The sequence below is a fragment of the Ruditapes philippinarum genome, unplaced genomic scaffold (assembly GCF_026571515.1).
Source record: "Ruditapes philippinarum isolate M1 unplaced genomic scaffold, ASM2657151v2 ctg474_1_1_1_1, whole genome shotgun sequence".
Lineage (NCBI taxonomy): Eukaryota > Metazoa > Mollusca > Bivalvia > Venerida > Veneridae > Ruditapes > Ruditapes philippinarum.
Window position 1 is genome coordinate 163,768 of NW_026860999.1, and position 25,722 is coordinate 189,489.

At 30.8% G+C, this 25,722-nt stretch overlaps 1 protein-coding gene across 2 annotated transcripts in view; it reads right to left on the reverse strand.

Moving 5' to 3' along the window:
• The window catches only part of LOC132714183 (zinc finger protein GLIS3-like), a 57,082-nt gene that overhangs the window by 13,773 nt on the left and 17,587 nt on the right, over positions 1-25,722 (reverse strand). The window contains exons 1-6 of one of the 2 annotated variants that reach the window (XM_060696970.1): positions 22,999-23,497; positions 22,036-22,289; positions 15,652-17,195; positions 13,798-13,959; positions 9,010-9,117; positions 191-299 (exon numbers count right to left, since the gene is read on the reverse strand). In XM_060696970.1, coding sequence (XP_060552953.1) covers positions 191-299; positions 9,010-9,117; positions 13,798-13,959; positions 15,652-17,195; positions 22,036-22,285 — 2,173 coding nt within the window. In that variant the 5' untranslated portion in view covers positions 22,286-22,289; positions 22,999-23,497. Of the gene's footprint in view, positions 1-190; positions 300-9,009; positions 9,118-13,797; positions 13,960-15,651; positions 17,196-22,035; positions 22,290-22,998; positions 23,498-25,722 lie in introns of those variants that run through there. The other variant, XM_060696971.1, reaches the window with a different exon arrangement.

The window sequence follows — 25,722 nt, forward strand, 5'->3', positions numbered from 1 at the left end:
AAAACAAAAAAATGATGAATTTTTTTGTATTCAATGTGGAACTACATTTTGGGCTTCTTGACAGTTTAGTCACTTCCTGTTTGGGGTAAACAGTCCTTGACAAGCAGCAGGTAGGATTTCATTGCAGATTATTACTCATGCTAGTTATCAGCGACAAGGGAGACAATGTCTACAATAAAACAATACTTACTGGGGTATATTTCTTGTTGCACATTCTCCACATTGCCGGTATGTAACTGTTGTATTGTGAGACAATTTCCCAGCATTCCAGGCTGTGACATCTCTCCTTCTCTCTTCATCTGAAAATATTATATCATCATTATAACTCTATTAACTTTATTCACAACAGTCTCAACCACTATCAACCCAGACAATAATTATGGGGTTAAACACAACAATATTCTGTATTTCCATAGTCACCTATATCTAACTAAACTTAACTTTTATTTTCGGCTCTTGAATTTTTTTAATGCCGAAACATTTACAGCAACCAAAGTAACAGAATAAATATTTTGCACACTGTTCTACTTTCAGCTCTCATGAAATCTTGACATGGCTTTTTAATAACCTAAAATCTTGTTTTTGAACACCAGACTTTTTTATCTACCTTTTACAAGCATATCCAATCTACAGTTCCAAGAAAAGAATTCTTGCAGAACATGATTGTTGTTTACAAATGTACAGCTATTATTGAAAACCATTGCTAATAAAATCCAAGATACGCTTAAGAATCAATAAAAAAGGTGTAATAAACCTTGAAGCAGATTCACACTAATTTTCATGAAAATTTTGAAAATGTACATGTATTTAAAAGTAAAATATTGTGAAAGTAACAAAGAAGGTAATTTGCACATTGAAAACGTCACTTACAATCCACATATATTACCAAAAATAGGTAAAAATGCGCAAAAAATAACCCTTAAAATAAGGTGATAAATACTACAAAATCAGTCATTAATCCCACATTACATGTATATCATTAGTTGAATCTTGATATCTTGTTTTCCCCCTTAAAATCTTAGTGCATTTTTCTCAAGTTTGATTTTCTTGAAATATTTTGGCTCCTGATTCATGAAAATTAGTATGAATCTGCTTCAAGGTTTATTACACCTTTTTTATTGATTCTTAAGCGTATCTTGGATTTTATTAGCAATGGTTGTCAATAGTGGTTGTACATTTGTAAACAACATGTTCTGCAAGAAATATATCATTTGAATATTGTTATAAAATATATTTCTCGAAAAAAAAATTCTTTCCTGGTTTGATGTATTGTCTGATACTAAATACTACAAACATATTTATTTATTGTATACTTTAACAAGAGCTGTCCGTAAGACAGCGCGCTCGACTTTTTTATTGCTTGCCAATAAAAAAAGTTTTTGCAGTAAAAGGCAATACAAGAACCAAGATTCTAAGTCGATAAAAGGCCTTAATTTTTAAAACAAATCCTTGACAGAGTTACCTTCTCTTGCGTACAGATGGGGGTAATGATGTGAAATAGCATTAAAAGTTTCAAAGCAATATCTCAAAGGGTTAAGGCAATAAGTGGATTTTACCCATATTCAATGTATTTTCTAAGTCAAAAAGGGGCATAATTCTGTCAAAAACCTTGACAGAGTTATGTCCTCTTGTCTGTTGATGAAGGTGTCCGTAAGACAGCGCGCTCGACTTTTTTATTGCTTGCCAATAAAAAAAGTTTTTGCAGTAAAAGGCAATACAAGAACCAAGATTCTAAGTCGATAAAAGGCCTTAATTTTTAAAACAAATCCTTGACAGAGTTACCTTCTCTTGCGTACAGATGGGGGTAATGATGTGAAATAGCATTAAAAGTTTCAAAGCAATATCTCAAAGGGTTAAGGCAATAAGTGGATTTTACCCATATTCAATGTATTTTCTAAGTCAAAAAGGGGCATAATTCTGTCAAAAACCTTGACAGAGTTATGTCCTCTTGTCTGTTGATGAAGGTCGTGATGGTAAACAAGTATGGTCAGTTTCAAAGCAATACCTCCAATGGTTTTGAAATAAAGTGAGGTGGTACAAAAAACTTAACCAAGCTCAATACACTTTCTAAGTCAAAAAAGGGCCATAATTCTGTCAAAAACCTTGACAGAGTTATGTACTCTTGTCTGTAGATGGAGGTTATGATGGTGAACAAGTATGGTAAGTTTCAAAGCCATACTTGTAATACTTCTGAAATAAAGTGGGGTGGTACGAAAAACTTAACCAAGGTGTGACGCCAACGCTAACGCTAACGCTAACGCTAACGCCGACGCCGACGCCGGGGCGAGTAGGATAGCTCCCCTTTTCATAGAAAAGTCGAGCTAAAAATACAGACCCTTCAGTACAGACCAATTCAAGTTGGGGTTTTTTGTGCAAATATTTTAACCAAGAAGATCTTATGTTAAACCATAACCTGCTGGAGCTCAGACCTGAGTCCGACCAAACTCTATACTCTTTGAAGTTCAACTTTTGTAACCTGGACTGCTCCAAGTTCAAAGTAGAGCTCATCCATTACACAAAATCAGGGTCATATCTGACAGAACAAGTACAGTTGAATGAATATATTTTATATTCTTTAAAATCTAATGATTGGTATAACCATATATATTGACTGATTTACAATACTGATACATGTACTTCATGAGTTGCTAAAATCTGTTTTTAGTACATTGCACCACCAGTAAAGTACTTATATTTCAAGTTTGTCTACTTCAATTAACTTGTTTTTAATACCTAATTTAGGTGTGAAGGTGGAAAATTGAGCGCTGCGGAACTGTTCTATATCAAGCAAGAAAATAAAACTTCAAAAGACTCCCGTAAGTGTACCTGTCAAATGATAAATCTCATTTACTTACAACATATTTTACAATGCAATAAATTTCATATTCTGTATCAGAACAATATATCATATGATGAGAGGTTTTCTCAAATCTTCAACAACGATGCCAAAGTAAACACTTCAAGTCTTTATATTTTATAAGCCATCTATGGTCTCTCTATACAATAAGGTCTGTCTACAGTTGGTACCATTATTTTCCTATCATATCATTATTACATAACAATTTTTTGAACAAATATTGTGAAGAATGCCTTTAAAAAATTTGTATTTGAATATTTGTAAAAAGAAGAAAAAACAACATGTGTATCTTATTTCTTCAGAAATGCTGTCTGATAAATGTTATTGCCTAAATTTGCAAAATTAAATTGTTCCTATTTTATTGGCTATTTTTTTATTTTATTTTTTTTTTCCAAATTTCCAGTAACCATATTCATTACAGATTAATTCTTTTACAGGCAGTATTATTTCAGCATGGATAAATACATTAAATTCACAAAATAAAGAAAAAATGAAATTATTTCTTTACAGAAGACAAGTAATAAATAATGGCTACTTTTCGTTGACTTGCAAAAGAATAAACACATTTGTCGTGAAACTTGATGGCAATAAATATATCAAAGCGTAATATTATTACGTACAAGCACGCGTAAGGGGCACTTTTTGGTAGTTTTTGAGCAGATTATAGGGCAAAGAATGTTTATACAAACTTTGGGCCAATAACTTTCAAGTATTAAAACATCTGTCTTGACTGAAATATACAGTTGAAAAACAAACCATCAAATCAGGGTAATCAATCAAAAAGTTATGACATTGCCTGTTCAAGTTTCAAGCCGGCATCTTGTGTATTTTTTTCAAAAGGTATTTTACAAATTTGTTTTGTAAGTCTGAACATTAGAAATTTAGACTTAATCTTTAAAAAAACATTAATAATTATGTAAATAACTGAATAAAGTAAAATGTTTATAAGGAGTAAATCAGTCTCAATAAATAATTGGTTTGACCCTGATTCTGGATTTCATTTAAGTGAACCTGTCACCCTTTCACTCTGTAAATCAAGAATTTAAAGAAGCCTAAACAAAATGTCACCTGTCTCATGACTCAAATAAACAATTATAAAATCATATAAAAGGATCTTCCAGTAAATCCCTCCTGTTCTTTTACAAAGAATAGTTTTAAGTATAAGGATTCTTTTTGATAAAACCGATTAATGTAAACTTTTTAATCTTTGAATTTCTTGTTATCGTATCATTGAAATTGATAAAAACGTTCAACTTTGAACAGAGAGTTTGTTGCTATATATAAATTTAAATCAATCGCGGCCACTTGTCATTCCGTGGTCTCCGAGAAGATACGAGCTCATATCCAAACATTGATCATCCGTAAATTAAAAATATAAGAAAAGTGACAGATATAGTTTTGACATTTCAACAAAATTAATGAACATCGTTTCCAAATTAAAAAATTGTGGTTTTCGCAGAAGCAAATGTCACTATTTGATAAAGCTCAGAAGATAAAATGCAATCATGTCCGTGCCTTTCTGCTGTAATTTTAACTTTTTTCTTGCACAATAATCATTACACATCATTTGAACGTAAACAATCTTTAAAGTTCATATTTTTTTAGCGGATGTGCAGTTAAAATCATCTTAATTTTTCTAGATTTTTTTTCTTCATTTCCATACCATATAAGATATGCAATACTAATATATATGAAATAATGTTAATGAGGTGCGAATAGACATAATTATAGAACATACATCGCAAGTGAACAAGGAGGAGAAAATTGTCATATCAAAATGACCTCATACTAAAGTTAGTTCCGTTAATAAATATTGAATTCAAGCCAATGTTTGCCACGATTTTGATATTTACAGTACGTAAAGTACCAGCCCTATTTTACACAAGTGTCATATGATAAAAGATCAAGGAAAGTTATAACTGCCAAAACAAACAACATACGTATACACTTAGATGTATATAGGTACCATTCAACATTAAAAAGGATCAAGTCTTTATAAAGCACCAAAATTCTTTCTGAAAAACTAATATCCCTTTGTTTCATGTATTTATCAATAAAATATTTGATGTTTTGACCCTGTTTTGTCTTTATTATATCCCATGTTTCTGAGACAAACAGGAAAACTTAAACAGAAAATCTTCTAACTAGAAATACAATGAACAGAAAAAATCTATTATCTGAAAGAAATTGAATAAAATTCAGGAAGAGCATTTCATAGAAAATTTCTGTACATTTTTTTTGTATTTTTGATTGGAGACACGAGTCTTATATATAAGTGGTCTTAAAACTGACAAACAAGAGATAAAGTCAGAAATAATCTTAAAATGGCAAATTTGGATTTTAAAGGATGATACCGGAATCAAAGTATCAATGTCAACTAATACTTGCCGATTTCTTTTCAAGATTAAAACATGCATGTCACAATAGTGAAAAAACCCTGTTTATTTAAAGGGTCACTGCTTTTTCTGCTTACATGAATATTACCTCCCCTAACCAATGACTTGACAAATTTTAATTTTGACTGGTTTTTTTGTTTACTATCAAGATGAGCAATAACAATGCACCGGAACATGACCTTTGACTAGTTCACGGTTTTCCTGTTTATGTTTTGTGCATGTATTATTATTTTATTTCAGTTTTCTTGATAAGACCACAATTCATGACTGCATTGATAATTCGTTCTGTTAACAAAAACAATGAAACACCTGAAAGATAACTGTACATTTATAACATGCTTTCTTAGAGCTGTCTTTGTTTCATTATTTGAAACTTTTTTTCCAAAACTTTGATAACGGCAGCTACATGCATGAACAAAATTCTATCATGCTAGTCGAAACTTAATGGTAATTTGTCAACAATATACAAGAAAATGTTTTGCATTTACAATTTATCCTAATTTACACTAATACTCCTGATCTCTCACAGAAATTTCAAAACATTTCAACATTCTAAACAGTAAATATTACCCTAAAAAGGGACTAAATTTAGTAGCAACGTGAAAAGAAATAACCATTAAAGGTAATTATTTCAACTATATGTCTAAATATATTTAATCCCCTTTAAACTTAAATGTCATTAATAAAGTTTTAAATCTTACATCTGGTCCGTATAACTATTAATTCCATTAAATTATATTATTATGTATATATCCTATATGTTCAATTTGTTCAAGCTTTCATTTTCCTGTTTAGCATTTGATGATTTAAAGGCAATTATTCACTGTTCAAAGAACAGACATAAAATTGAAAAAAAAAAAATTGGAAAAAAATATTTTCCCCCTGCTTAAAATGCCAGACAAAAATAACTTTCAAAGAAAGAAATTGTCCGATATAAAGTGGTTATCTGTTTGCTTAGTGTAGAAACATTAGAAAATTCAGGTTTGAAATATTTAAATTTTGATCTCAGTTGCAATATTGATGTCATTATACAAGTAATATTATTGTTTTCAGTAAATCAATTAATAAAATATCTGTCAGAGGGTTCAAAACTTTCATTGTCTCATATAAATGAAAAAAACAAACAAAAAAACAGCAGTACAAAATCACTGTATAATAATAATAACAATAATAATAATAATAATAACAATAATATCAATAATAATAATACAGTAATGTATTGTTTGTATTTTTTTAATTTGGATGATCGTCAAATTTTCAGGCATTATTTCTTTGAAGTTCTGTAATATAATAAGAATTAAATTATAGAGCATTATTTTAGTGTAATTTTACTCATGTTTACTTATACCAATAAAATTTTGATAAATCAGATGTCAATTAGCAGAATTAGACACAGTTTTGACAGATAAAGAAATAAAGTATTGTTTTAAGAAAAAACAAATCTTGATGTATTATAACTTAATATATCAATAATTATTTGTATTTTTTCCATCAGATGACAGGGTTTCCCACGAGTGTCGTCGCTACAGTAGATACACGTCTTTACAATATTGCTCTATTCAATCTTATACCTTGTTTCAGATATAAGATAAAAAAAAATGATGTTTAATCAACTATTTACTCAGTATTTAAATGGGACTTTGATAAACTCACCATGTACTCAAAAGTAAATAAACACGCTTTAAGTTAACATAATCATTCTACTTTAAAATCTTCAATCTATTTGTATAACTTACAATCATCTTGCAAAAACACGTAACATGAAAAGCTCGTCTAACATTTTACAGACATTTTGGAAAAAAGAATATGTTAACAACTTTAGTTTTCTTTGCCAATAGGAATTTGTTATTGCAACTTGATTTTCATAAGGAAAAAAAAAACAAACAAAAAAACATACCAAAAACCATTTTTTTCAGCACCATGTCATATAACAAGTGTGTTTTTTTTTCTTGTTTCAATTGCAAGATACATTTTTATACTTTTCGTAATTAAATTTTACTTATTAAATATTTCAATAAAAAAATATAAGAAAGACATTCAACAACAACACTGAAGATGCCACAAGATTGCACAGCTTATTAGAATTTGTCAATGCCGAAGCAAACGCTTCCGTGTTAAATTAGTGACAATGACAATTTAAATCTGTTTTAGCTACAGAGAATGAAAATCAAAATAGCAACAACATTATTTTCATTAAAAAAAATATAATTTAAAAAGAAAAACTTATATTTACAAACAATTCCGAAAGGAATTCTTAATATTTGTTCCAATTTCATTTAAAAAAAATTGTTATAAAAAAATTATTTTTTTGCAAATCATCTAATTACTACTCACGGAGAAAAATGTCATTAGTTTTTGCATCATGTGACAAAAGAGTTCATTAAAAAGAATAAATAACTTGATTCAATCTCTTTGAATACAAATAACTGCTACAAAAAACTGTGTCAACAGAATATGTAAGACATAATGGACAAACAAGTAACGGAAAATTCAAAATACTTCAATAACAGTATGCTGAGTCACAATTCATACGTTTTTTTCTGTTAAATTTGTGTTTTGTTTGCTTAGTAAACAGAAGTGTGCAAAGCTCTATCAAAATTCAAAGTTCTTTTATATAGAATCAAAGCGAACAGATCTCAAAATTGGCTTTACAGTGACTAAACTATTTTTTATGACCTAGTTTCTTGTTTAATTGGATTAGAAGGGAAATTAATTATACGTTTTTATATCACAGTATAAAATACATACACTGATAAGAAGAGAAACTGTTCAATAACGTTCTTATATTATCAGGGCATTATAGTGTAATGGTATATATTGAAAAGATATAAATTGAATGAAGAAAAAAAAAAAATCTATAGATTCAATCTGAAAATTGTCTTTAAATGATAGAGTATAACATGTTTTGATGTTAAAAGGTTATAAGAAACACCCGTGTTATGAATCCATATCTTGAATTTTTATCAACTCAATAAAATGATATAAAAGTGTTGTTTCTTTCCCCTCTAAAGTTTAGAATTGTATCTGATAAAACTCCTTAACTTTAGATCATCAAAAAGCCAGCATCTTTAAAGTTCATTACTGTCACAGCCAATGAATCTGATTGGTCAATATGTGTGCACTATATAGAGGATATTTGTTTTGTTCAGTGTAAGATCGGAATATATTTCACCGAGTGAGCACCAAAAGGTATATTTCACGAGTGGCGCAGCCACGAGTGAAATATGAACTTTTGGTGTTCACAAGGTGAAATATATTTCGATCTTACAGTAAACTAAACAAATTTTCTTTTTATTATATGCAAAGAAACGTTTTAAAAAGACAATAAACCTAATACTGAATGAAAAGCGCGCCAAATAATAATACAACGTGACGTCATTTACGACGTCACATCATTAAGTTGGTACCCAGTTCTGTGCACGCTGGTATTTCACTGAAACCACCGAAAAGCATGTAATAAATTGTCATACTACATGTATATAAACTCCATTTTCCCAACAACATATGAACAAGGTTTAACCCTTACCCTACTGGAATAAAAAGTGATTAGCCATTGTCACAAGTATAGCACTAGGCAACCTTCACCTCTCTGCAGTCTGACCAGACTCTCTACTGTTGGTAGTTCAATTTTTGTATTTTGATATTTGAAAACCCTGAATGCTTGGCCTGATACACATTGAAAGCAGGCCTACCCTGTCGCACAGATTCAGAAGGTTAATGCGAGACATTTGACCTCTTTCACCAATGTCAACTTACCTTTTTCTTTTGTGGATCTTTCTGGTTGTGGTTTTTCACATGCTTCCGCAGAGAGCTTGGGTCAGTGTATCTCTTGTTACAACCCACCACATTACAAGCATACGGCTTCTGTAATTCAGAAAAAAAAGTAAGTTAGCACAAAAACTGGATATGTGTTTCAAAAGTTTGACCAACAGTAGTGTAATATATATACATGTACAAAATATCACATGACATTGTATAGTCACAACAGCCTTCTGTGCAGTCTCTTAGTTCCTTTCATTATTTAGGACTTACTCCAGTATTGCCATAATTTCTTAAATTAAAATGGATGTTTCTTAATACAACATTTTGGTACCAAGGGATAATACTAGTAAGTGAATAAAATACACTGCAGTTTTGGACTGTTATTTCACATTTTGAATCAACATCTCGATACCCCGAGATCTCAGGTTGTTAGTCAGGTTCTTACAGAAGCAGAAATGAAATTTATCAATATTTATCAGCCATTTATCGACAGTCCTGTTTCTATCAATTGAAACTTTCTCCCGATCATAGGTGTGAAGCAATATATCAAAGTTTTACCTTGACTACATGTACACATTGCAAAGATAAATGAAAAATCATAAGACACAAGGTATGTTCAAATCCTACATAACACCTAGGTAAATAGTGTTTTCAAAGTCATTTCATATTGTGGTACGGGCTATATTGAGGCGGGATTAAAGACATGACAATAAGTTATTCCACTACCATCAATAACAACTGATCCCTTCACACCTGTACAGATTACACCTACTGTAAATATTTTAATTCAAAAAAAGAAAAAAAAAGATATGTTAACGGACACAACAGGAAATGTTTCTTTCTTTTTTTCTCAACTGAAGTGGAAAAAAAAATCTTGTGTAAACATGATCAATAGTACATTAACTTCAAGTTTGTTAAGTATGAATTTCTTTCTCATTTTCAATATTATTGCTCTACAGATAACACAAGTGTTGTTTTTTTCAAGTCATATATATCATGGTAATAAATTACTCATCTTTTTTGCACCCATTTAGCAATAACCTTTATGTTCTGTCTGGCATTCTGTGCCAAAAAATGCATCAAAGTATAATCAAGCTAAAGAATGCACTGGATACCATAATGATTGTCTTTATGACTTTAAATTGCCTTTATCCATTATCAATTTGAACAATAAGACTGGTATTTATATATTTTGGATGTTTGCACTGTTATAATGACATTTTTTTCTTTAACATACCGGAACACTTGCCTGACGTATCCCGGCACTGATCCACGCTTATCTGTGACACTATCGTAAAACGATGACTATCACATAAACTGATCTATTCAAGATGAAATACAGGACCAGTCAAATCACGCTGTTTAATCACACCAGATAAATACTCTATTAAAATCATTACAAAATTTTCGACATGGGAAAATCATAAAGAGGAACATAAATATGGTAAGGTAACACAATATGCAACAAGAGCTGTCAGAAGGACAGCGCGCTCGACTTTTTTAGTGCTTGCCTATAAAACAAAACTTTGACAGTTAAGGGCACACAAGACTTTAACTAGGAATTTCTAAGTACAAATCAAGAAACATTTTCACAGAGTTATCTTCTCTTGCTTACAGATAGGTCTCATGATGGCACATAAGAACTCCAACTTCCAAAGTAATATCTCAAATGGTTAGGTCAACAAGTGGACAAGAATGAAAATTTTAACTGAGTTTCTAAGTCAAAAAGGGCCATAATTCAAATAAAATCCTTAACAGAATTACCTTCTCCTGCCCATGTTTGGGACCATGATGGTAAACAAGTATTCCAACTTTCAATTTAATATCTCAACCAGTTCAGTCAAAAAGTTGACTGGTACAAAAAAACTTAACCAAGATTCTAAGTCGATAAAAGGCCTTAATTTTTAAAACAAATCCCTGACAGAGTTACCTTCTCTTGCGTACAGATGGGGGTAATGATGTGAAATAGCATTAAAAGTTTCAAAGCAATATCTCAAAGGGTTAAGGCAATAAGTGGATTTTACCCATATTCAATGTATTTTCTAAGTCAAAAAGGGGCATAATTCTGTCAAAAACCTTGACAGAGTTATGTCCTCTTGTCTGTTGATGAAGGTCGTGATGGTAAACAAGTATGGTCAGTTTCAAAGCAATACCTCCAATGGTTTTGAAATAAAGTGAGGTGGTACAAAAAACTTAACCAAGCTCAATACACTTTCTAAGTCAAAAAAGGGCCATAATTCTGTCAAAAACCTTGACAGAGTTATGTACTCTTGTCTGTAGATGGAGGTTATGATGGTGAACAAGTATGGTAAGTTTCAAAGCCATACTTGTAATACTTCTGAAATAAAGTGGGGTGGTACGAAAAACTTAACCAAGGTGTGACGCCAACGCTAACGCCGACGCCGGGGCGAGTAGGATAGCTCCCCTTTTCATAGAAAAGTCGAGCTAAAAATGGGTGTGTGATTTATGGAAGATTTGCATTTTATCAAAAATGATAAATGTATCAAATTTTAACGTGCAATGAGCTAAAACGGATACGTTAAAAAAAACCATAATGCTAATGCCTAGTTTTTGGTTAAAAAACCCCAAACCTTGATCAGTTAATTAAAGGCCAGTAGACCACTGTTTTTAAAACTTCATAAATATTATACCAAAGTACCAAAATCAAAATAATTTAATGGTTGTAAATTCCCAGTAAAGCATGAGGTGCATGCAGCAAGGATCTTTTAAAAAAATAATTCATGTAGTTTTCTTTACCGTTACTAATAATTTCTACAGATATGAGCATTAGAACATAAAAACAACATAAATGTACATACATTATTTGCCTGTTAAAGCATTAATACATTGTTTAATAATCAATTCAAAATCAAATCACATATTTTAAATGATTTTCTTTTTCTAATTAAATAAGTCACGCTCTAAACTTTTATTTGACTTCAAAACATTTTTGACATGAAATTAAGAAAATTTGCCAGGCTGAAAACTTTAGCCTTTTAAATATTGGTAATTTATTTCAGAAAACTATTATAAATACCGTATTATTAATCACAAATGAATTCATATGAATAATCTAAATGAATCAAATTCTTTTGATTTTATAGGAAACAGTTCATAAATGAATCAATTTTGGAATGGGGAAAACCTCTAGGTTTTTTTAGATTAAAAGAATATAATTTTATGGAGGGTATTTGTTTGTTTTCAATGTAAGATGGAAACATTATTTTACAGAGTGAACACTAGATGCAATACTTTTCATGAGTGGCATAGTAAAAATATTACAGCTGATTTATGGTCATAAGAGAAATGTATTTGATCTTACACGAAAAAAATAATTCTAATCATTTCATACAATTTTATTGATTTTCAAGGCATTTTTACAGATTTTTGCAAAATAATGACATGTGCTCCTCTTCATGATGTCATAAAATCGTGAGGTGACAATACTCTGACATGCAGAAAAATAATACAGTATAATTCCTTTAATTTTGTTTCTATTTAACAGGATACACTTCCGTAACCATGTACAATTTACTTGTGATGGGAATGTATTTCCCATGAAATCTCATACATTTTTGATGAACACTTATCATCTGCAATCAAATCAGTGAAATTATATTTGATAATTTCACTGTGAAAACATATTTGATATTTTCACTGTGAACTTATCAAAATATGATTTCATTATCTACTGAAAAGCATGTTATAAAGATCAATATTCATATATTTTGTCTTGTATTTCACTTTGTCAATGAATACAACCATATTGCATCAAACTTAAGACCTCAGCATGAATTCTCATCTTTTTAGACATTGTATTGAGTGTGTTTTGCATGGATCTGCACATTTCATAGAGAATTTTGTGGTAATCTTTCAAATATTCATATACCTATTATAATTTCAAAGCAAAGTAAATATTTACCGTAACACACAGATCCACCTATATTTATTATTTCTATTTTATGTATTCAATTAATACTACACCGTATATATCTGATACTCATTCTAAGCCGACTTTGTAGGAAATTGTCACACATAATTCACATTACAATACTAGTTTATATTAATAATTTATCTATTCCCTGCAGAATTTATGGAATGAACTTGTTCAGCAGTGCTTTAAATTAAGAATTTGTTGATTGTTAAATTTTTGAATATATCAAGCAGTTTATGTTGAGCAGATGGCACAGTGTGCAAGCCTGACTCTACTCTTGTGTCTTTAGCATTCTGTCATTTAACACCATAACCAACAAAAAAATAAATATACAAGTTGTTGGCCTTAATTTGATATTATCCCAAAAACTTTTTTGTAAGACAAGTAATGTGGTTGTTGGTTTTTGATTTTTTTAAAAACATGTCAGTGTTTTTTATCACAAGTTCAAGAAAAATGTTGCTTATCTTTGTAAAGATTCAAATGTATCTTTTTGTTTAAAATTTTTAATTTAGATTTACTTTAGTCACCTTTATCGCATTTTTTTTTATTTTTATTTTTTTTTATCAGATATTTTATTCAAAGGACATTCTTAAAGACATTTATATTTACTTACTTTACTTACTCTTTATTCAAAACATAAAAGGTTCAATAAGAATGTCATTCTTGCACTTAATCAATTATGAAGAAGGTTGTGTATTTGACAAAAATATTTCAGATAAATGCTGTTGAATATTTTCAGATGTAAGAGCCTGACAAAGTTTGTTATATGTTTAGGACATTAAAATAGCTACAGATACAGAAAATCAATGTAAATTTTCAGTTAAAAGTTCTCAAATCTCTATACTTACTGTATCAAGATGTGTCCGCTGATGTTTAGCCCTGTCTGACGAGTTACTGAACGCCTTCGTACAGCCTGCATGCGTACAGACGTACGGACGCTCGCCAGTGTGAGATCTTAAGTGAATCTTCAAATTCTCCAGCCGAGAGAACGCCTTTGTACAACCTTCAAACTGAAATACAATGTATAATATATTCATAAAGATACATTGATTATGAATGAATATTATTATTAATTAATTGACATATAATATTTTATTTCATTTCATCTTACTTAACTTACAGCATGATGAATGGAAGTATTTAATCTGTTATACTCTCTCCATGCTGTTATTTGGAAGGTTAAAAAAATCAATATCTTGAAAAGGGGCAAAATTTTTAATTTGGTCAAAAGACTCTATAATGTCTATCACTACAATTATATAAAATGTATATATATGTTTGAATAAATCTAGACGTATTTTGAAATGTTGCTTTTTAATATTTTTAAATCGACTGATCAGCATGGGAAAGAATGATATCAAGTACTCTAAAAGTATTTGAAGAATGTAAAAGCTCGGCTCAGTACTAGGTTACTGTAAAACTTATCACTCAACAGTCGAGTGTCTAAATGTAACAAACCCAAATAGTTTTCAAAATACACATAAAAAGCGGAGGTTTTAAAAATGGCGGCAGTTCTATGAAAACTCATGAACCTGTCAACTTGTTTATTGAATTTCATAAATTTATGACATTTCAGGCCGAACTTCAGAACAAAAACATTTAAAAACATTGAAGTCACGACAGGAACAAATGTTTCAACGAACACCCTGACATGTTAAAGAAAGGTGAAAATTAACTGTGGACTGGTCGTTTTGTCTCAATTCAAATATTCAGGTCATAAAACAATGGAACAAGTCACTGTATGAATAATTTTGAAAAGAAATTAACAATCCTGTAACAGGATAATTTGATTCAGTAATTACTGATAATAAGTAATTAATTTTTACAAAAGACGTGAATTTAAGACCATTTTATACAAGTAAATGTTCTGTATTAAAGACTTCATTTACAGAATTAACAAACAAAATAATCTTTTAATATCTTTCATATACTACATTAACAACATAAAGTTAGAAAACTAGAGAAACTTGCAAAAATAAACATTACTATTGGCCATTTTCCTGCAGAATTTTCGGCATTTACAATATTAATAACAAGAGGAGTTAGTGACAGTCAAAGTGTCGTCTACTTGGTCTAAAAGTTACCCCCTAGGTTGGTGCTTCATAAATCAATGTGAAACTGATCTTCTCCCCAAACTTACCCGAGTTTTTCAGGGTTCTATTTTTACTTCTTTCATTTTCTTTAAGCATGTTTTCACTTTTATAATGCAATTGATATACCAAACCAGCATGCGGTGTTTTTTTTGGCAATTCAAACATATGACAGTCTCTTCTGCTTATCTTAAACCTTTCAAAAGCAAGCTGACTTATGATTTTGAACTTTAGTCTTAATTGGCTGTTTACCTTATAAATGTCTATAATATTATATTTAAATGTTTGATTTTACATTCAATATCGTCATCAAACATGTTAAATCTTCAGTGACACAGCTTATGGAGAAACATACTGATTTAATGGTAAATCTACAGTAAACCATTATTGCAAGAATAATTTCTCATTTACCAAAAGTGACTCATTGCCGCAGAGTAAATACCTTCACTTTTAAACAGTGACAGGTAAAACAAACAGCCTGTACTGACATGATAAAAAATATATGCATACAAAGATAAAAGAATATGCAAATGAATTTATACATGTTTGAAGTGGTATCTGTATGACACTTATTAAGTTCAAATCCATTTTTAGAACATATTTCATACATACCGTGCATTTATTTGGTTTCTCTCCAGAATGGACCCGCATATGTATAAGAAGCTTATATCTTGCATTAAACGGTTTGTATCTCCGTTGACAGGCTGCCCAGAAACATGTAAAATCTTCTCCTTTTCGCTGATCAATGTGAGATTTTTCAAGATGGCGCACAAGTTCATCTTGTTCCTTAAACTGCACATTACAGTCTATCCAGCGGCATATATGCTGCTTTTCACCGTTCTCATCAACTTCACCATCTTCAGGGTAATCAGTTCCACCTTCCTGTAGACTACTTGTCATTGTATTCAAGTTATTGTTCATGTTATTCAGATTGTTAATATTATTCATATTGTTCAAATTATTTTGCGCCAATGGCTGCGTAGGCACTGAATTAAATGTCTGCGTCTGATGCATCATGGCCGGATTTTGACCGATTGCCTGATCATACGGTGGCGGTGGTCTCATGCTATCATTCATATTGTTCATATTCATGTTCTGATTCATGTTCATGTTATGTTGGCTACTGAATCCACTCATGTTGCCGTTAACACCCGGTGGCTGAACCATATTCTCTGGCGGAAGATTAAACTGGACTGAACCAAACTGTGTAATGTCAGTAAACACTCTCTGTTCCCAGTATGGGATCTCATTTTGTGGCATGACTACTTGATTACTAACAATATCCTGGAAGTAATCTTGCATATCACTGATCTCAATGCCAGGTTCAACCTTGAGCTGGGAGAAACCACCACGGTTTCCACTGTTTGCTGAACCAGAATATGGACTTCCATTGCTGTTTCTACTGTTCCTTGCGATTAAGTGACCAAAATGTCCATACTGAGCAACGTTGTTTGCCAATGGAGAGGCACCTGCATGCGTAGCTGCATTATTAATACAAGCAAGAGATGTTGGAGAAGCTCTGATTAATTTTGCAAATTCGATTCCATCCCCAAGTGGTGACAGAGAATGAGCTCGCTTCTGTGCCCTTGAGTGGATTTGTGCAGAATGACGAGGGCTGTTCGTGAAATTTGATCCCAAAGCTGTAGATCCAGTTGGAGACGTATCCATGGCTAGATGAGGGGACAGGGAGTTTGTTCCACTACTGCTTGTTTGGTAGCGTGTTGTTGCACTGCTAGGTACAACTCCATGTGTATGCCATGATGCTCTATGAGGTTGTTCAGTCAATGACTGCTTGTCTGATATTGACATACTGTCCAAATCTTTGTTGCTACTGACATGAGGAAGTGTTGGGTATGGGTTCCAGCCTTTACTGCCGGTACCTGGCTCAAGGAAGTTTCTGTCAACATTGCTTATTGGTGTCTGAAGATTTCGCTCCGAGCCTTGGCCAGACACCAGAGATAAGGTCGGAGTGTGTACACTCCTGGCAGAATGTATGGTGGATACCTCACTTGGAGTTGGGGTTTGCGTCTCAAGGCGATTATTTGGAATGTGAAGTTGCTGTGGATTTGCAAAAGCAGCAGCATTGTGATGCCCGAATCCTTGCTGCTTCTGTTTAGGTGCTACTCCAAAACCTTGCAAATTTAAGTTACTCAAATCTGAAAAATTTAAAATACTTCATGCATAAGTTATGTTATACCATTTAAATGGTTCCTTTTAATGATATGGGCAATTAAAGTTTTATCATGTTACTAGGGTTACTTGTGCCAAGTTCACTGAATTGTGACTACTTTGCATTGAATCTTCAAAATCTACTATAAACTGTCTGTATAATAAATTAACAATCATGTTCATATTTTATAAAACATGCTTTATTCTTTTCTTCTATAAAGGCTGCATGGAAGAGCTAAATATTTCATTATTTTCATGAAATCTTCTCATGTCCTGTCATTAATCATTAACGGTCAATTAATTAGCAACAGTTTGAGTATGTATTGAATGTTTTCCTTTCATCCTACTATACGGCTAGAAAGTAGAACAGTAGGCCAATTTAGGAATGTACAAATTGATCAGCAATCAATGAATATGCCAATACAATAAACAATGCACAGATGCACTCGTAAAAAAAAATTCAGTCAATAATTTAGCACAACAGATTTTACTCTACATTCTTAGGTACTACAATATTATGTTGGGCCGACTTTAAAAAGGAAAAAATAAGGTCATTCATTATTCTTTAAAATTAGGCAAATCAAATTTTGTCAATACATGCAATGCCATTAATCATTGATCAATGTACAGAAAATTGAATAAATAACTAAAAGCATCATTAAGTCTCATAGAAATCTTTTTATCAGATAGATAATCGAAGAAAACACAGCCCTTTACATTTTCTTTAAACACAATCATTAGTAAAGAAACTTTATTTTACTTAAAAAATTTAACAAGAGGGCCATGATGGCCCTGAGGTCGCTCACCTGTATATAGGCCCCCCCAACCCCCACCCCCCCAAACGTTGCAGGGCCAATTTAACCAAAGGGCTTTTATTTGCACAAACTTGGTAGACGCCCATAAGAAGATGTTTCATGCTAATTATCTAAGCTCTAGCTCATTGGGCTATTTAAAAGAAGATTTTTTTTATGTTTTTACTATACACATATAGTTAAAAACAATGACACCCCTGGGGCCCGGCCAGTTATGACCCCAGGGTTTTTATTTGAACAAACTTTGTAGACACTTACTAGAATATGTTTCATGCTTAATATCTAAACTCTAGCTATTTGGGTTTTTTCAAAGAAGATTTTAAGTTTTTGCTATACACATATAAGGAAAATCAATGACCCCGGGGCGGGGCCAATTTTTACCCCAGGTCTTTTATTTGAACAAACTTTGTAGACACTCACTAAAAGATGTTTCATGCTTAATATCTTAACTCTAGCTATTTGGGTTTTTTCAAAAAAGATTTTTTAAGTTTTTGCTATACACATATAAGGAAAATCAATGACCCCCGGGGCGGGGCCAATTTTGACCCCAGGGCTTTTATTTGAACAAACTTGGTAGACAATTATTAGAACATGTTTCATGCTAAATATCTTAGCTCTAACTCTTTTGGTTCTTTAAAAGAAGATTTTTTAAGTTTTTACTATATGCATATATGGAAAATCAATGACCCCCTGGGGCGGGGCCAATTTTGACCCCAGGGCTTTTCTTTGAACAAACTTGGTAGACACCTATTAGAACATGTTTGATGCTCAATATCTTAGCCATAGCTCTTTGAGTTCTTTAAAAGAAGATTTTTAAAGTTTTTACTATATGCATATAGGGAAAATCAATGACCCCCCGGGGCGGGGCCAATTTTGACCCCAGGGCTTTTATTTGAACAAACTTGGTAGACACTCAATAGAAGATGTTTCATGCCAAATATCTAAGCTCTAGCTCTTATGGTTTTTTAAAAGAAGATTTTTAAAGTTTTTTCTTTCGGTTGCCATGGTAACCAGAGTTCTGCATGGAATTAAATTCTTTGAACAATTTTTAAAGGTGACCACCAAAGGAACATTCCTGTGAAGTTTGGATGAAATTGGCCTTGTGGTTTATGAGGAGATGTCATTTAAAGTAAAAGTTTACGGACGACGGACGACGGACGACGGACGCCGGACGAAAAGCGATCACAAAAGCTCACCCTGTCACTTTGTGACAGGTGAGCTAAAAAAAAACTGTTATTAATCTACAATGTTAAATGACGGCATCTAATTGGAAAAAAATATATTTTATCATTTTAAAAGTCAAATACTCTTTAAAATAATCATATTTGATCAACGATTTCAATTAATTCAGCAATTTATCTAAAATTGTTGTCAAATTTAACAAGAGACTCTTACATAAGACCCAGCAAAGCTAGAGAAATATTTTCCCCAGTATTTGGATAATACAAGAGTTAAGTTCTTTACATTTTAAGGACATGTAAATATTACAGCTATTCTCTAACAAAAATTTAGAAAGTTTCAAGTAAACAAAATAGTCTTTTTACACTGTACAACCTAAATTTGAGAATTATATCATGTTAATTTGAATGGAACCTGCTTCAAAACCGAATACTTTTCTGATCTTGAGTGTATATTACATTAAATAAAAATCAAAGATATGAATTTGGGAAGGAAAAACATAATCACTTTTGTAAATAGTGATATATAAGTCATTAAAAAAATATTTCCTTTTTGTTAAACTGTTAACTTGAAACATAATTCAAAATGCGGGAAATTCTGTCCGCTTGACCATTTTTCGGTCTATAGAATGTTTGTATAATGACATAATTATTGAGAAGGGTAGGGTCATAGTTTAAAACTTTCAATAATAATGATGTTTTTGATTTTTCTTCCCTCGGCTCTGTTTATGTGTTCACTGTTTTTTTTGTTTGTGTTTTTTTTTCATTTCTTTTGTCACATGAGCATAATGATTACTTTATCAATTGGAGAGAAAATTAATGATTTCAAGTTTTTGTTTTTATTGTTGTTGTAAATTTTGAAAACTATCAAAATACATTATTTAATCACTTTTTATATAGAAATACAAAATGTTTACAGTTTTATCCATAAATAAAATACTTTATTCACACAGTGTTTGATTTTACATACTAAAAAGATAATAAAGAATAAAACATTCATGGATATAATTTGAAATTTTAAAGTTATTTAAACAGGAAAATCATAAAGCTAAACTGTTATGACTTTCCGTATCATTTTTTCTTTCTTTCTTTTTCTACACAATGTACACAAATTGAGAGGATGACCCGTTTTCTCTTTTACATCATTTCAGCCGCGTCATGACAAAACCAACATAGTGGGTTTGCGACCAGCATGGATCCAGACCAGCCTGCTTATCCGCGCAGTCTGATCAGGATCCATGCTGTTAGCTTACAAACCCTATAACAAGTAAAGAAACTGATAGCGAACAGCATGGATCCTGATCAGACTGCGCGGATGCACAGGCTGGTCTGGATCTATGCTGGTCGCAAACATATTAAGTTGGTTTTGTCATGACGTGGCTCAATTTTTATTTAAGATATTTAAGAAACAAGGTAAAACACCTGGTAAAGTTAGAGAAAGAAAAACAAATTATAAATAGAAAACTTATATTGAAGATTGATAATATTATCCTTGCCAACATGTACAACAGTAAATCTTTTAAATGAAACACTGCTTCTGTTGACACTTTTTTGTTTTCATTATTAATACATCTTTTCAGTGCATCTATACAAAAATGAACACAGCAATCTTTTTTATGTAATTCTACCCTGCACCTTTTTTAACACTAATTGAGTTTTTTTTCTATTCTTCTTGAATTACATGTTTGATATATACTTATATTATTATTTAGGACTACAGTATATTGTAAATATATGATGCAATTACATGGTATTAAGACTATTTTTTTTCGGTAGATTTGTTTGAAGCAGTTTTGAATTTAAGAAAATTTCACAGAGATAAAATCTAATATTATGTGTGCCATGAGCATATTAGGGAAAACAACCATTGATTGTAAAAATGTAACATAAATGTAAACAGATATTTTAAGAAATTGTATATCACACTATTAATTAAAATATGAAAAGAAATTGTTTTTAAAATTTTGTAGAAAAATAAGTTTGTCAAGTGAAAATATACCAAAAATCATTTTTTGAAAATAAAAGTCACTTGAAAAGTTTGTTTGGTCCTAATTTGTAACACAATCATTACTATTACTTTAGAATGAAAATACAGTCATTGAATTTAAGATTTTGAATTTACACCAGCCCGAATTCCAGTTTTGAATTTTATAATTCTACTATATATTTAACTAAATTTTCTTAACATTTATACTGGCCAAAACTAATTTTCACTAGCCATGAGCCACCGGGCCAGTGCTTAATTTGATGACTGAAAATATGCATGTTAACAACTCAATATGGAAGAAACTAGCTATTATTTACATCACAAATGATTTATGAAATTCAAACAATTTTTTATCTTTTGAAATGAGATATTAAAATACATTTACAGGAACATTCTGAAAGCAATGTCAATATAACTTAATTGTAAATGAATTTAGAAATAAAACATTTAAATCATGCACTTTCTGTTAAAGTCAAAATGTACAAAATGAAATAGCTGTTATATTTTGATGTCATTATACACTATCAGTAAAGTAAAGTGTACAGACATGCCCTGAAACTCGAGATAGGGAAGGACCTTGTTTTGCTCAATATGTTTCTAAATGATCGATACTTGTTTATGTATCAAGTTGGTAATTGATTAAAATTTAAGCCACTTTTATATATAAATTATGTAAATACCCAAATGAATAGGCATGATTTCATTTCAGAATATTTTATTTCCTATTCAAAAATGTTTACTTTTTAAGTAGTTAATGGGTAATGTATATGCAGAAATTTGTATGAATTTATTGAAACATGATTTTTTTAAAAAAAATCTAAACTTTACTTGAAAATACTTAAAATGTTACCATTTTTATTTGAGCGCCCATTAAAGATTCCATTTGGCCCAGGACCGGGTGCTCTTGGAGTAACAAACAATGACTTTTCCATGTAGCCATTTTGCGTAGGCTTTCCATTTGCTAGTACAGACCGTTGTGTAGGTAAGGCTGGTAGACGTATGTTATCGTTATTTGGCTGCGGGGTTTCCGCTTGCACTAAGAGGGCTGGTATCCCTCCACTAGGACCTATTTGACCTCGGTTTGTGTTACGTCCACTCATTACTCTGAAACATACAAACAAATTAAATGTTAACCTAGATTAGAAATTATCACCAGGTATTTGGTATGGTATCTTAAATGTACCATCACATTCTATGCTGAAAATGGTGAAACACATGACCATAATGTTATAAAGTATTCATGGGTAACTTTTCTCAACCTGAAATTTGAAAGAAAGTTCATGTGTCCAAAGTATCAAGGTAGTTTCTTTTCAAAGGCATAATATAAAGGCATACAATTTATAATATCTTTTTCTATTCTTTTCAATAAAATTTCGACCTACTGATAAAAAATTTCATAATCCTAAGAAAAATAATTTATTCTATTACTAATTAAAAACAAATGGCTGAGATTCATACATGATCATTGAATATCTTATTAATAATAAGTTAGTCAATTTTTTTTTAAAGAATATAACTGACAAACAATAAACATCCAAATAAAAAAATATATATTCTCTCCTACCTCACTTTGCCTGTACATAGTAATCCAATATACATTATCCACTTTAATTAACAACAACAATAACAAAAAAAAACCAAAAAATACATGTACACACACAAAAAAATGATCCTGAAAAAAGTTTTTTTTAGTGTTTTCAGACTGAGAATTTTTTTTTAACAAAGCACTGTTTAAACTAAGTGCTTCATATTAAACTAAAACAACTAGCAATTAATAGAAGGATATATAATACATAAATTATAAATCAATTACCTTCATTTGGAAAAATATCAAAATATAGGGTTAATCTGGAGCAGTCATCATAACACTTTACAATATCCAAAAGCTAGAATCCTACACAATGTTGAATGTAATATCCTGCCGGTTTTTGATAAACACTATTTGTTTAAAATGTCGAATATATGATGTAAATAGTCACAAAAAACACAAATTACGTTATTGATTCTCTTTTCTTTGTGAATATCTATTATCACCTTTATTCCGTATAAGTTTTCGCAACTATCTTATGAGTTAATTCACTATCCTTAGTTTAGACACGATACATTCAGTTTAACTATATATGATGAAGTAAAAATCCAATGAATTATGTACAGCTAAACTATCAAAATTTTCCCGGTGTTATGTAACGATTATGTAGCACAGAATTGTTTATCGTTTCAATACTCACACCGGTCGTCCTTACACAATGAAATTCAAAATCTATTTTAACCTGACGGCTCAAGAACAGAAATCCCTATCGTATGTACCTGACAGTCGGATAACAATGTACTTCATTTATGCGTAACACTAGAGCTAGGCCAATGAAATCACTCGTAATCAATGGAAGAGTGATTGCGTTTATAGTCAATATCGATGATAGAAACTTAAGAGGCCTTGGTTCTAACTTAGATTATACTTCTATTTTCAAATCTTGTTGATTTAATGGGCATTTTTCATTCTGTCTTCTGAGGCAAATAATTCTCTACATTGAACATACTTGCAAAAATATTTGTTTAAAACCTAGTCATCATATTTAATATCTGTCAAAAAGAATTCAATATTGTTATTTGCAAAGAGATTTTCTAAAATAACCATTAAAACTGGCCTGTATTGGTGACATGCTAGACTGTTTTTCACTTGGTGATAGGTATATTAATCAAAGGGGAATAACCTTAAACTGGCTAATATAAAGAATAAAACATTAACTTTATAACTTAATCAGTGCCAATATATTATTATATCTTGGGATAATAATTTTAAAGTGATTAGTTTAAAGTAAACCATTTTTCACATTTTTCTTACATTATAATTATTACATTGCCGATTGGTCATATAATAACATGAAACTACTTGCTGATTTTGCTGAAATGAAATTTGTGTAATTTCCTTAACTGAAGTCTTGCAATGATAAAATCTAAAGTAAAATAACCAACTCAAAATTAAAGAGCCAACATGACAAGGTGAAGAAAAAGTCAATCAAATTTTCAATAATCTTAAAATATGGAGCAAGACAATGTTTGTCCAATTGATAATAAGGACTTAATGTGTTTCAAATTTATGCCAAAATTGTTTCAAAATCAATCCATGAATAACAAAGTTATAAGTTATGGACAGGACAAAAACTGGACAGACAGACGTATAGAGGAATCTTTTTGCCATCTATTGAATGAAATGCCAGGTTTAATACTAAAATGGCATGGATGATGATCTGTTTTACAGACACATATTGTTACAATACACTAACATATAAAGTCATCAAAAGTGTTTAAAACAACATCAACAAACTTCCTAGAATTTTCAACACATTCACCCACCTATTTGACAAAGTCCCAAAGAAAAAAAACACAACATATTAATATATAAATGTAGTTTTTACATAATTTGTTCTATCTATGAAAAATCTGCACCTCTGACATTTAAAAGCACAAAATGACAATCAAATTGTTAAAATTTTGGGAAAAAAAATAAGTGACCAAAATATTTTTGGTAGATTTAACGATTGTAATGTATTTACAATTTGAACAAAATGCATTTTGCTGGTAACAATATACATTGGATTGTATCAATGCCATATGTAACCAATAATTTGGCAGCTTTTATCTATCTTTGATCAGAAATGATTAGTGATTCATTACAAATGTTTCTATTGCACATAAATAGCTCAGGTAGTATACTGTATTCTCCTGTAGTGACAAAGTTTAATTTTGTACCAGGATAACCTCCCTGATAAACTCTCAAAGAAATGAATAGAAATTTGTGACTTGAAATTGAAAGCAAGTCAATTATCTACAGAAAATAGTTAACACATTACTTTCATTGATTTTCATTAATCACCAATTGCTTCATCAAAATTGTAAAAACATTTAAACTTCATGTTTTTAAAAACCATAAAGTTATACTATACATTTTTTAGGCTAGGTAACCCAATGGTCAATAATTTTTTTTCATACAAATTTTAACAAAAATTTCAATTAAGATTACCATATGAATTAATCAAAGATTATTTTCGGGCTCTATTGAACTCAGATTAAAAGGAAAATGTTTCTCAGAATTCGGAATAGTACTGGCAACATATCAGCGCTGACAGCATGCCAAACTTAATAAAATTTAGTAACATGAAGGGGAATAATCCATGATTAGTTCACAAAGAGGAATAATTCAGTAAAAATCTCATGTTAGAGATGCGAGTCTTGTTCAGTGCCTCATGTTCTAAGATTAAAATGAATATATTAAGATTTAATAACTTGCATAATTATATATTTAAGTGCTTACCTAGGAATTGCCAGAATTATTCAAAGAAAATTAGGCTAGAGTTGTTAGTGTTAATGACTAAGTCGAATAATTCAGTTTAAACAAATTCAACTAATTTAGTTATAGCTTTTTAAAGGCACATAATGTCTCACAAATGGATAAAAATTTTCCTGCTTTGGAAAGGGGAAACATGAGTTTTATAACATTTACATTACGGTTTTACTTATCAACTGAAGATAGTAGAAC